Consider the following 13,376-nt stretch of genomic DNA (forward strand, 5'->3'; position numbering starts at 1 on the left):
ACATAAAGTGCCTAGCATTAATTCGTTGTTTATTTAACAAATATTTATTGAATGCCTACTATGTGTCAGGCACTATTCTGGGTGCTGGCAGTATAAAGACCAACAAAGCAATTGATCTCTCCCCTTGTTGGGGAGATCAGCAATTAAACAGTGTTTTCACAGAAAATTATGGAGAACGGGGAGGGCCCGGGCTAGGAGAATGTGGGGAAGGCTCTCTGTAGGAACTGACAACCAAGCTGAGATGGATCTGAAAAGTCAGTTAGCATTATTAGGCAAAAGGTGGGGGATAGAGAGTAGGAAGAATGTGTTCACATGATAGGAGCTTAATAAATGGTAGCAACTAATACTATATTATTACAGTTATATGTTAATATATAATACAATTATATGTAACTAATAAAACATATTTTATACAAATTTAATAATTTCCCAAATTATCCTATATAATAAAATCAAAGCCTAGGTGGCGTCATGCATGACGTCATCACAAGGTGGCCACCACAAGATGACCTGCAGGGGAGGGCAGTTGGGGGCAGAAAGAAGAAAGAATGTAAAATTGCCAAGAGCTGCTGAAAACTTAACGTTGTATTTCTTTCTTCCAAAATAATGCCAGCAGGGGAGGGCAGTTCGGGGCGATTGGGCCGGCAGGGAAGCAGTTAGACATTGATCAAGCCGGCAGGGGAGCGGTTAGGGCGCGATCAGGTTGGCAGGCAAAAGCAGTTAGGAGTCAGCAGTCCCAGACTGTGAGAAGGATGTTCAACTGCCGGTTTAGGCCTGATCCTGGCAGTTGGACATCCCCCAAGGGGTCCCAGATTGGAGAGGGTGCAGGCCAGGCTGAGGGACAACGCCCTCCCCCCAAGTGCACAAATTTCGTGCACCAGGCCTCTAGTTTTATATAATATGATATTCTATTATGTTATTATATATTTTATATGATATATAATTATGTTATATATATCATATAATTAATATAATTATATTATGAGTGAGATAAATGAAATACAGGGCTATTCTTTAGTCGAGGCTTACCATTCCCTGTTAGAAGATAACAGGGGTCTTGTATGTATGTAGGGTGTCAGGGGAAATAACTTTAGGGGCAAAAAAAGAATATTGGAGACTAGCTATAGTTATAAGAAATATTAATCATGCTCTGTTAACTGTGATTGCCTTGTTCTGATGAAAGAAAGGACATTTTAACCTGTCTGGGAGTTGTACACTGCTGGGACCTGGGAATCAACCTTGGACCTGGAAGTCAATATTGGAATTCGGTCCAGTCTCATTCAAGATCTGCCTATTGCCCTGACTGGTTTGGCTCAGTGGCTAGAGCGTTGGCCTGTGGACTGAAGGGTTCCAGGTTCGATTCCAGTCAAGGGCATGTACCTTGGTTGTGGGCACATCCCCAGTGGGGAGTGTGTGGGAGGCAGCTGATCAATATTTCTCTCTCATCAATATTTCTACCTCTCTATCCCTCTCCCTTCCTCTCTGTAAAAAAATCAATAAAATATATTGAAAAAAAAGAACTGTCTATTATCATGGAAAGAGTTAACCTTAACCTTCTTAACCTTGTTGCCCAAACAATGTCCTTCAGCCTGCACTGCCTACTTCCCATGTAATTTTTGTCTTACCCAATATAAGCAGTGGTTAGTTGCAGAGCAGATATTTGTGGATGACCTGCTGCTCTCCTGTACTGTTGGCATGATTGGAATAAACACTCATATATGATTCAACCCTGTCTCTGCTTAATTGTCTCAAGTATTGGCAGGCAGCCCAGACCTCTTGGTTGTCTAGTTAAAATAATAAGTATAAATACCTGAGCCCCAAAGCTAAGCAATTTTAACTGGAACCCAGCTGGTTGGGGGGAGTCTGAGGATCCAGCTCCTGAGACCTGCGGGGAAATAAGATTATGTGTAGCCTTTGCCACTGAGAGGAGTCCTTCATTTCTAGGCAACTTGAGCCTCTGAGGTCATTTACTGTATAATCCTGCTCATTGTTCTCTAAATATATAATTGTTCAGTGTAGCACAAATGAGCACCTTTATGTAGGGATAGCGAACCAGGCAGCTTTTGGGGACCAAAGAAAGACTGAAGATAAAAATGGAATTTCCAAAATTAATTATTTCATTTAATAAGATTAAACCATATTACTTTCACATTTTTAGTATGCCTTCCTAAAGTATGTGATTACTACACATGGAAAACACACACATTCATCATGTTTCATAGAGAAGGAGAAAAGAAGAAAGAATGTAAAATTGGCAAGAGCTGCTGAAAACTCAACGTTGTATTTCTTTCTTCCTTCCTCTTTCTCTGTAGGAATGTTCTTTCTTCCCCTGTTATCTGAAACTCATGCTTGGTCTCACGTCTATGCCTTAAGAAATCTTAGATGGTAACTGTTAGGCACATTCTTAGACAGTATCTGTTAGGCACATTATGCCTTGCAGGGGGCTCTTGCTCCTCCCGGCGATTTTCTGTTATTCTCCTTGTAGGTTTCATGAACAATGGCCTTTGGCTTCCAGTAAACTGCCTCACCCAGTTTTCAGTGGATCACCTACACCTCACCCCCACCTACACCTGGTCTGACCCATTACTCTGACTGACCCTTAAAAGTGACATAAATATCCCGCTCCCCCTACTCTGCCCTGCTGATGCCATTTTGGTCTCAGCCCTTCTGCTAGCAGATGTAATAATCTATAATAATAAAAGCATAATATGCTAATTAGACCGGACAGCCAAACGACATTCCGGACATCTTTCCAAACGACCTCCCAGATGAAGCTGGGGTGGCGAGGGCCCAGCCCCTTGCACGAATTTTGTGCATCAGGCCTCTAGTACATTTATAATTCTTTACCCCTTTTGGCCTCATGCGTTCCTCCTTCGGCAACCCTAATGGTATCTTAGTCCTGTTGAGCCTAGACCAATGTCTCTCTCTCCCTTTTTTTAAGAGAAATACAATCCAAAAATTTATACTTACATATTTTGGTTTGGTTGCTTTTAACTTCCAAAAATTTAAGGGCCTGCAGATTTGACAGAAAAATGGCTAATGTCCATAGTCTAACATATCAGGTCGGATAGTGGTTAAATTTGGCTTCACTGAAGTAATTTGGTCACTTATTATGAACGAACTCTTGTTAGCCAACGATTATTTGTTTGATGTTCAACTTTTGATATATCCTATCCTGGATAAGACCTTTAGTTTTTATCATATTCCTAGACCAGTGTCTTATCTCTATCTTTCAGCCTTATACTGCACATCAATCAAGAAGACACTAGGTTTTGAGACTTATTTTGATCTGATGTGGAAGGATATGAAAGTTCTGCTATTCCATGGTAACAATAAGAAAACTGAAATTAAAATCGTACTTATCTGTGGAATGAGCAATGAGTGGTATATGCAAAAAACCCACGATGAACTGAATTCCAGAGAGAAATGTGCCCTTTGTAGATGAGCGGAGAGCCAAATAGCTCATAAACGGGCAGAGAGAAGGAGAAAATAGTGGCCGAATAGGCAGACATTTCTTCCACCTCCTCCCAGGGCCAGACTGGAAATAAAACTAAAGTGGGGAACATGCACCCATAGTTACCAACTGAGGTCCCAGTGAAGGAGGGGACTTATATCAAGAAAGGACAGAAAACACCTGGAGACCGACAGGAAGGACGAGGTCAGGAGAGGAAATGACCGAGCGTCCAGGAGCATCAGGCGGGCAGGTCGAGAGCGAGGAGGGAGCTCCTGGCTATGGGAGGCTGTTCCCTCTAAGATAGAGGCCGTGACCCAGATGGGCTCCATAGCCTGGAGTACCAGAGCCCAGAGCCCGGAGTTCCCAGGTAACATCCCACCGTGAAAGGCGACAGGGCTGCTGGCCACAGTGGGGCCTGGAGCCGGTCAGAGAGAAGGCTACAGTTTAGTTGTTGTTTTTTTCTTTTTTCTAAACCCAGAGCACAGAAGTTTTCATTGGCAGCTGCTTACCTGAGGCTTTGGTGCAAGGAGAGAGTGCGGACTTCAGGTGCCTAAGGAGAGGCTGGGGTGGGAAGCATTCCAGGGAGACTCGCAAAAGCAGCAGCCTGGAGTCCTGTCCTTGGTCACATACACCCGAACCAAATGGCCTTTTGTCTAAAGAGGAACTAACCCCTCCCATAGCCTCAGGGCAGGTCAGAGAAACAAAACCCCGCCCTAGGTGGTAACAGCCCACTCTACCCTCAGGAGCCAGTGCCTACCACAGCCTAAATGTCCATTTTTAGAGAAAACAGAAGCTGAGGTCAAGCCTATGGGTTTGAGGGTTTCAACAGTCTCAGGGAGCATCAGTGACTGGATTGGGGAAGGGGCCATCCACCCGCTATCCTGGGCACCAGCCTAGTCTGGTACGTCCCCTGCACGGACAGCTGATAGAAACTCCAGGGTTCCAGCTGATCCCACTGGATTGCATCCAGATATTTTGGGCCAATTGCAGAGGAGTAGCTCGGGGACAGGGAAATACACCAATCACATTTCCTGAACTCTGAACAGCCCCTTCCCTGCCGACAACACTTTTGAGGGATTAAGGTTGACAGGTGGATTTAATTGACATTTATAGAACATTTCACTCAAAAGCTGCAGAATATACATTCTTCTCAAGTGCACATGGGTCATTCTCAAAGATAGACCCCATGTTAGGACACAAATCAAGTCTCTACAAGTTCAGGAAGATTTGAATCATATCAAGTATCTTCTCAGATCACAATGGAATGAAATTAGTAATCAACTACAGGAAAAACACTCAAAAATCTTCAAACACATGGAGGCTAAATAGCATGTTAAATGAATGCGTTATCAATGAGATCAAGAAAGAAAAAAAGAACTTCCTGGAAACAGATGAAAATGGTCATGCAATAACCCTAAATCTCTAGGATACAGCAAAAGCAATCCTGAGAGGGAAGTTCATAGCATTACAGGCCTACCCAAAAAACAAGAAAAACTTCTAATAAACTACTAACTCTACAACTCAAAGAATTAGAAAGAGGACAAAAATAAAAGCCCAGTGTAAGTAGAAGGAAGAAAATAATAAAGATTGTTATGGGTTGGCTCAGCGAAATAGACCACCGACTCAGAATTTAAATTTACGAGCCTTTATTAAGCTGGCCAGCTGACCACAGCACCTATCTCCCCCTCTGGGAGCTTCGGAGCATGTGGCAGAGACCAAGGGTGCAGTATGATCCTTTATAGCAAAACCGTGTTAGAAAAAAATACAAAGCATTTCATTCGCTGTTCCCTAGAAGTTCACTAAAAGTTCATAAGTACAAAGGGGGGTTGGGGGGTAAACAGAGTCACACCTAGCTGGAGCGTATCATAACACATTGTTTTTCTAAGACAATCTAGCAATTTTTCTTCCATGGGTTCTAACCCTGACACAATCCTTCTCCATATCCTGACACGATCCCTCTCCATACGTCAGTCCCCCCTCCCAGCACATTCAATTTCTCATGTCTCATTTCCTCCCCTTAGCACATTCTGTAACATTCTGTAACCCTTCCATGGCTCAGTCCCACACCCTGTAACAAGATCAGAGTGGAAATAAATGATATAGAGACTAAAAAAGCCAAAAAAACAAAAAATCAATAAACTCTAGGACTTTGAAAAAGGAGATAGAGGAAGATATAAACAAGTGGAAGAACATACTGTGTTCATGGATTGGTAGAATCAACATCATTAAAATGTTCATACTTCCAAAAGCAATGTATATATTCAACACAATCCCTATTAAAATACCATCGGCATATTTCACAGATCTAGAACCAGTACTCCAAAAATTTATATGGAATCAAAAAAGGCCCTGAATAGCTACAGCAATCTTGAGAAAGAACAACAATGTTGGAGCAATCACAATACCAGATATCACGTTATAGTATAGATCAATGGAACAGAACAGATACCCAAGAAATTGACCCAAGCCATTACACTCAATTGATATTTGACAAAGGAGGCAAGAGCATACAATGGAGTCAAGACAGCCTGTTCAATAAATGGTGTTGGGAAAATTGGACAGGTACATGTGAAAAAATAAAACTAGATCACCAACTTGCACCATACAATAATAAACTCAAAATAGGTAAAAGACTTAAATGTAAGTTGTGAAACCATACGAATCTTAGAAGAAACCATAGGCAGCAAAATCTCAGACATCTTTCATAGCAGTATGTTTATGGATACATCTCCTAGGTCAAAGGAAACTACGGAGAAAATAAATGTGACTGTAAAGTCTGGGGCTGGGAAAATAGGGACTTTCCCGATCCCACCCACTGAGTTGGACAAACAACCCAGAATGACCGAGCCACAGTTGTGCTCACATCCTGCTGTGCTAACTTCCTGATGGACAATAAATGACCATCTGAGACTTCTCAGGATGGCCAGGGTGCAACTGCGCAAACTTCCCGCTCATAAATCACCCGCCACAAGCTACCTCAGATAAACCTGATTGGTCCAACAGCAGCATAAAGAAGCTCTGCCAGGTATAGGCGGGTGTGATTCCACCCGCCCCCCCCCCCCCCCCCCCCCCCCGGCCTGTGCTCCCGGACTGCGGGACCTCACCCGAGAGCTTTCAATAAACGCAATCTTTCACTCTTACCCTGCTTGTCTTGGTAAACTTATTGGTTTCAGTCAGATTAAATCTTACATCTCAGATTAAACATTACAGTGACTACATAAAAACAAAAAGCTTCTGCACAGCAAAAGAAACCATCAACAAAATGAAAGGAGAGCCCACTGCATGGGAGAACATATTTGCCAATGATACATCTGATAAGTGGTTAATTTCCCACATATATAAGAAAGTCATACAGCTCAATGAAAGGAAGATAAAGAATCCAATTTAAAAATGGGGAAAGGAACTAAATAGACACTACTCCAAAGTGGATTCACAGAAGGCAAAGAGACATATAAAAAAATGCTCAAAATCACTAATCATCTAAGAGATGCAAATTAAAATGACAATGAGGTATTTCCTCAAACTTGTCAGAATGGTGATCATCAAGTCAACAATGTATAGCCCGTGGACACAAACAATTGTGTGCTGAAGGCCTGGGCGGGACAGGTGTGCAATGGAGAGGGTCAATGGAAAAACGATTGCAAGGGGCATCTGTAATACTTTCAGCAATAAAGATTTTAAAAAAACCCAAAAGACTTGGGTCAGGAGGCTGGTCTGGGTACAGACCAATAGAAGAGAGAGCCTGCCATAAACAGAGACTTTGAGAAGAAGGACAAAGTTGATGAAATGTACATGATAGTATGGGCTGATAAGACAGACTGGAATCTAGAAGAGCTTCTGAAGCAAAAACAAATTGTTTGCCCAATAATGTCCATTCTTTCCAGAATTTTGCTGAGAAAGTGGCACTAGGAAGGGACTAGAGAGAAAGCTTCCCTTACCTGGTGAAGGAAATAAACATAGAAGTCCAGGAAGGGCAGAAAGTCCCAAAAAAGATGAATCCAAAGAGACCCACACTAAGAAACATTGTAATTCAAATTCAAAAGGGTAAAGACAAAGAGAGATTCTTTTTAAAATATATATTTTTTATTGATTTTAGAGAGGAAGGGAGAGGAAGAGAGAGATAGAAACATCAATGATGAGAGAGAATCATTGATTGGCTGCCTTCTGCAAGCCCTCCACTGGGGATCAAGCCCGCAACCCTGGCATGTGCCCTTGACTGGGATCGAAACCGGGGCCCTTCAGTTCACAGGCCGATGCTCTATCCATTGAGCCAAATCAGTTAGGGCCAAAGAGAAATTCTTAAAAGCAGCAAGAGAAAAGTAGTTAGTTACCTACAAGAGAGCACCCATAATTGTTGGTTGATTTCTCAACAGAAACTTTGTAAGCCAGAAGGGATTGGCAAGAAATATTCAAAAGGGTGGAAAGCAAGGACCTATAACCAAGATTAGTCTACCCACCAAAGCTATCATCCTATATATAATAAAAGCCTAATTGCTAAGTGTCCGGTTGTCTGGTTGGCTGTTCAATCAATCAAAGTGTAATATGCTAAGGATATGCTGAGGCCACTCAACAGCTTGCTATGACATGCACTGACCACCAGGGGGCAGACGCTCCGGCCAATAGGTTGGCTTGCTGCTGGGTTCTATCCCATTGGGACTAAGCAAAATGGGTCGGACACTCCCTGGAGCCTTCCGGTGGTCCCTCCCGGGCTGGCCAACCTCCTGCATCCCTCCCTGGCCCTGATCCTGCACTGGTGTGGTCCCTTGGCCTGGCCTGCACCCTCTCGCAATCTAGGACCCCTCAGGGGATGTCACAGAGCCCTTTTTGGCTCGATCCTGCAGGCCAGGCCGAGGGACCCCACTGGTGCATGAATTTGTGCACCAGATCTCTAGTTAACAATGGAAGGACAGATAAAGAGCTTCCCAGACAAAAAACAGCTAAAGAAGTTCATCACCACCAAACCAGTAGTTTATGAAATAAGGGGTCTTCTTTAAAAAGAAGAAACAAAAAGATAAAAAAAATATGAATAATAAATACATATCTATCAACAATTGAATCTAAAAAACAAAATAAACTAAAAAGCACAACAGAAACAGACTTGTAGATACATACAGAGAACATTTTGATGGTTGCCAGATGGGAGGGGTCAGGGGGTTATGTGAAAAAGGTGAAGGGATTAAGAAATACAAATTAGTTGTTATAGAATAGTTATGGGATGTAAAATACAGTATGGGGAATATAGTCAATAATATTCTAATAACTATGTATGGTGTCATATGGGTGTGAGGTTTATTGGGATGATCACATAGTAAGTTATATAATGTCAAATTACTGGGGTGTACCCCTGAAACTAATATAATAATGTATGTCAACTGTAATTAAAAAATAACAAATGATTAGATGGCAAAAAAATAAAGATTTGCAAGATGTAATATAAAGTGAAAAAAATAAATTGAGTATACTAAAACTATTAGATAATTATATAAAAGGATATCTTTATAACCTTGAGAGTAAGAAAAAATTTTAAACCAAGATATAAAATCCCTACAAATAATAAAGGGAAGAAATGATGACTACATCAAATTAAGTTTTCTGCTTAGTAAAAGACACTGTACCCACTTTTAAAAGAGAGGTATACGTCCCCCGGCTAGCATGGTTCAGTGGTTGAGCATCAATCTATGAATCAGGAGTTCACGGTTCGATTCCTGGTCAGGGCACATGCCCGGGTTGCGGGCTTGATCCCCAGTAGGAGGCATGCAGGAGGCAGCCAATCAATAATTTATGTTTCTCTCATCATTGATGTTTCTTTCTCCCTTTCCCTTCCTCTCTGAATTCAATAAAAATATGTTAAAATAAGAGGTATACATAACCAACTAAGACTTAATATCCCAAATATACAGGAAAAAACTGAATATTATCAAGAACAAACATTATCTAGTGGGAAAATGAGTCAATAATGTGCATAAGCAATTCATAAAAGTGGAAGCTGGAACTGCAAATAAACATCTGGAGAGATGCACTGTCCCTCATTAAGAATAAGAGAAATAAAAATTAAAACAACTGTGCTATGTCACATTCTTGAATGGTCAAAAATATCAGGTAATATCAAGTGCTGTAGAGGAAGGGGGTAAAAAAGAAACTCTAATGAATTGTCAGTGGGAGTATAAATTTTTCAGGACAGTTACATACTTTTACAGAGTTGAGTATTTGCATAATTTATGACTCCAGCAATTCCAACCTGAAAACTACTCAGAGAATCCTTTATATGGGTAGCAAAAGAGGTTTAAAAAGACAGGTACAATGTTGTTCATCATAGCATTGTTTGTAAAGTTCAATATCTATCAACAAGGAAATTGATAAATTAAAATGTAGCCTGTCTATAGGATGTAATACTATAGAGTAGTCAGAAAAATTGAATTAAAGCTACAAGTATCAACCTGGAAAGATCTAAAAAAATACAATATTGAGCAGCAAGCACAAAACAAAACTGAGAACAGAATGTCTCTATATGTAACTTGAAAACAATTCTAGATATCCATATATACCTATAAACATACCCCCCCCCCCAAACACACACACAAATGTATAGACAATGGACTAAAAGGGCACACATGAGATAGATGAGAATGTGTCTATTCAAGGACATGGTAATGGGAAGCAGGAAAAGAATAAGGATGTGTTGTGAAGGGGAAAAATAGAACAAAATAAAAATGAAACATGGACCCAGGGGACCATGGTATTAATTGTATCAATCTATTTTTGTGGACCTGAAATCCAACTTAAAAACAAAAATGATTGCATATTTCTCATATCATGGAATATAATTCTAACCTTGTCTGCATTGGTGTATTTAACATCGGAAGTAGAATTCAGTCTTGAGTAGCAGATTTCAAAAAGCATGGACAATTTGATCTCTCTTTCTATGAGTCTATTTTTGTTTTTCAGATTCCATATATAAGTGAAATCATATGGTATTTATCTTTCTCAACTGATGGTTGCCAGAGGGGAGGGGTAGGGAGAGGTGAAAAAGATCAAGAGGGACATAGTCAATAATATTGTGATAACTTAGCACAGGGACAGATGACTACTAGACTTAGTGTGGTGATTACATCGTAAGGCATATAAATGTGGAATCACTATATTGTACCTGAAACTAATATAATATGGTACACCAACTGAACTTAAATCAATTTTGAAAAGGAATTGACAAACCCTATTGTGTTTGGAGGAGAGCAGTCAGGACAGTGGAGGGGCATGTAAGGGGAACGTCATATGATAGATAACTGAAGGGAAGGAGACTTAGAAACCATATACTTTTAGGAAAAGGAGACCTTAGAAATCATCTTGTTCACTTTCCCAGCATTTCACTTAAACTAGTGAAGACATGAGAACTGGGAGGTCAAGTGACTTGTCCACAATCAAAGGTCAGCTAGAAATGACAGTTCTTTTCATATGTTGGAAAAATCGTCATATGGAAGAAGAATTAGACTATTCAGAGAGAAGAACCAGGATGAAAATAGGCAAGTTTCAGGAAGGAGGATTTTAATGTGCAATAACTTTCCGCCTGGAGCTTTTTAACAATGGAACATGTCTAGCTGCGGTGGGAGAGAATTTCAGGGGAGGCTTGTAGGATGCTTAACCAGGGAGTAGGAGAAAGTGGTGGGATTTTGGGGAGGGGACAATAAATGATACCTGCTCTTCTCCTGAGTTTGGAAACAGTTTTGACATAGACAGAAGTCATAAAGGTGGGAAAGCGGGGTTAGCTCTATTATTGTTGAAACTGATTGGCAAATGTGGCGTTAGGTGAGCTGATGCATGATTAGCACTCAGGACCATCGCTGGCACTTAGCAAACAGCCAATAAATGTTGGCTACTAGTGTTGTTATAATGACGATGAAGTAAGGCGGAAAGAAAGAGGAGAAAGGGGAAAAGGAGGAGGCAATCCCAGGACCTGTGCCCAGTGTTACAGGGTGTGGGACTGAGCCATGGAAGGGTTACAGAAGGTTACAGAATGTGCTAAGGGGAGGAAATGAAACATGAGAAACTGAATGTGCTGGGAGGGGGGACTGACGCATGGAGAGGGATTGTGTCAGGATATGGAGAAGGATTGTGTCAGGGTTAGAAGCCATGGGAGAAAAATTGCTAGATTGTCTTAGAAAAACAATATGTTATGATATGCTCCAGCCAGGTGTGACTCCGTTTACCTCCCCTTTGTGCTTATGAAATTTCTGTGACCTTCTAAGGTAACACTGTTTTGCTATAAAGGATCATACTGCACCCTTGATCTCTGCCACATGCTCCGAAGCTCCCAGAGGGGGAGATAGGCGCCGTGGTCAGCTGGCCAGCTTAATAAAGGCTCTTAAATTTAAATTCTGAGTCGGTGGTCTATCTCGTTGAGCCAACCCATAACACCCAGTAAGAGGACATCCCGCTCTTGTGAGCAGGATGAGTAGACAAGAACATGTGCATCTTACAGACAGGCTGGTCCCAAGAAAGAGAGCTCAGAAGGAACTGAATTGGACTTGTTCAGCTCATCTTCCAAATTCACAAAACAGCCCATGCACTCTTCCTCATGAGGTAGAGTGAGTGAGGGATGAGGTGTCAGGACCCGGCAGGAATGTTATTCAAGCCCCAGTAGATCACGTGCTTGTCTTCCTATTGAATAACATTTCAATTGCTTCTATTCCTTGTATCTCCCACTGGGTGGCACACTCTAACACTTAGTAGGAACGTGATAACTATTTGTTGAATGAGTGAAACACTGAGTAGAACTAGGCATCTTCTGTGAAATAAACTTACTGCAGTTAACTTTGATTAGAATCTGTCATCAGCCCACACTGGGTTTCCTTATGTCTAAGGGGAGGGTTCAACTCTCCTACCAGTCTGTAATTGTTGTAGACTAACGAGAATCCAGGCGGTTTCAGCAAGTCTGTGACTAAGTTCTCATCTTTTAGATGCAAGAGAAGTGGTGTTGTGGATGGATGTGGGGGGTGGACTGTAGCATTGCCACAGCTCCCTCTTGTGGTTGCTGTATGGAATCCTTCACAAAATCCTTTCTGTGAAGAATGTGCGATAACTTTCCCATTGGAACTTTTTCACAATGGAACGTGCATAACTGCTGTGGGAGAGAATTTGAGGGGAGGCTTGTAGGATGCTTAACCAGGGAGTTAGAGAAAGGGGTGGGCCTCTAAGTTGGTGGTTCTATATAGATCTCAACCAAGATTTCATTTGGGTTTGAGGTAGGGTTTGGACATCAATATTTTTAAAAAGTTATATGGCAACTCTAATATTTAGATAACCTTGGGAATATTGGCAGGTGTAAGCCATGCCCCTTCCTCTCTCTAAACATATCCTCAGGTGTGGATTTAAAAAATGTTATTTTTGGCCTGGCAGGTGTGGCTCAGTGGTTGAGCATTGACCTATAAAACAAGAAGTCATGGTTTGATTCCCAGTCAAAGCACATGCCCGGGTTGTGGGATTAATCCTCCAGTGTGGGGCGTGCAGGAGGCAGCCGATCAGTGATTCTCTCTCATCATTGATGTTTCTATCTCTCTCTCCCATCCTTCCTCTCTGAAATCAATAAAAAAAATATGTATTTTTTAAAAATGTGATGTTTGAGAGCTCTACCTGTTGGTATATAGAAGTATAGTTAGTCTACACAAAGATCACTAGGTAGTATGGTTTTAGATTCAAGATTCTCAGTCAGTGGGAAGATTTCCCCCACCAGGAAACATTTGGCAATGGCTGGAGACATTTTTAAAAAATATATATATTTTATTGATTTTTTACAGAGAGGAAGGAAGAAGGATAGAGAGTTAGAAATGTTGATGAGAGAGAAACATCGATCAGCTGCCTCCTGCACACCCCTACTAGGGATGTGCCCGCAACCAAGGCACATGCCCTTGACCGGAATTGAACCTGA

At 41.4% G+C, this 13,376-nt stretch overlaps 1 protein-coding gene across 7 annotated transcripts in view; it reads right to left on the reverse strand.

Annotated features, from left to right (window-relative positions):
- CD84 (CD84 molecule) overlaps positions 1-4,147 on the reverse strand; it is a 33,103-nt gene extending 28,956 nt beyond the window's left edge. For 4 of the 7 annotated variants that reach the window (XM_036343524.1, XM_036343521.1, XM_036343519.1 and 1 more), the window contains exon 1: positions 3,964-4,147. In XM_036343524.1, coding sequence (XP_036199417.1) covers positions 3,964-4,132 — 169 coding nt within the window. In that variant the 5' untranslated portion in view covers positions 4,133-4,147. Of the gene's footprint in view, positions 1-1,810; positions 1,886-3,963 lie in introns of all 7 variants that reach the window. The other 3 variants (XM_036343525.1, XM_036343522.1, XM_036343523.1) reach the window with 2 other exon arrangements.
- Between the last annotated feature and the right edge of the window lie 9,229 nt (positions 4,148-13,376).

Source organism: Myotis myotis, unplaced genomic scaffold, assembly GCF_014108235.1.
Source record: "Myotis myotis isolate mMyoMyo1 unplaced genomic scaffold, mMyoMyo1.p scaffold_m19_p_18, whole genome shotgun sequence".
NCBI classification, from domain to species: domain Eukaryota; kingdom Metazoa; phylum Chordata; class Mammalia; order Chiroptera; family Vespertilionidae; genus Myotis; species Myotis myotis.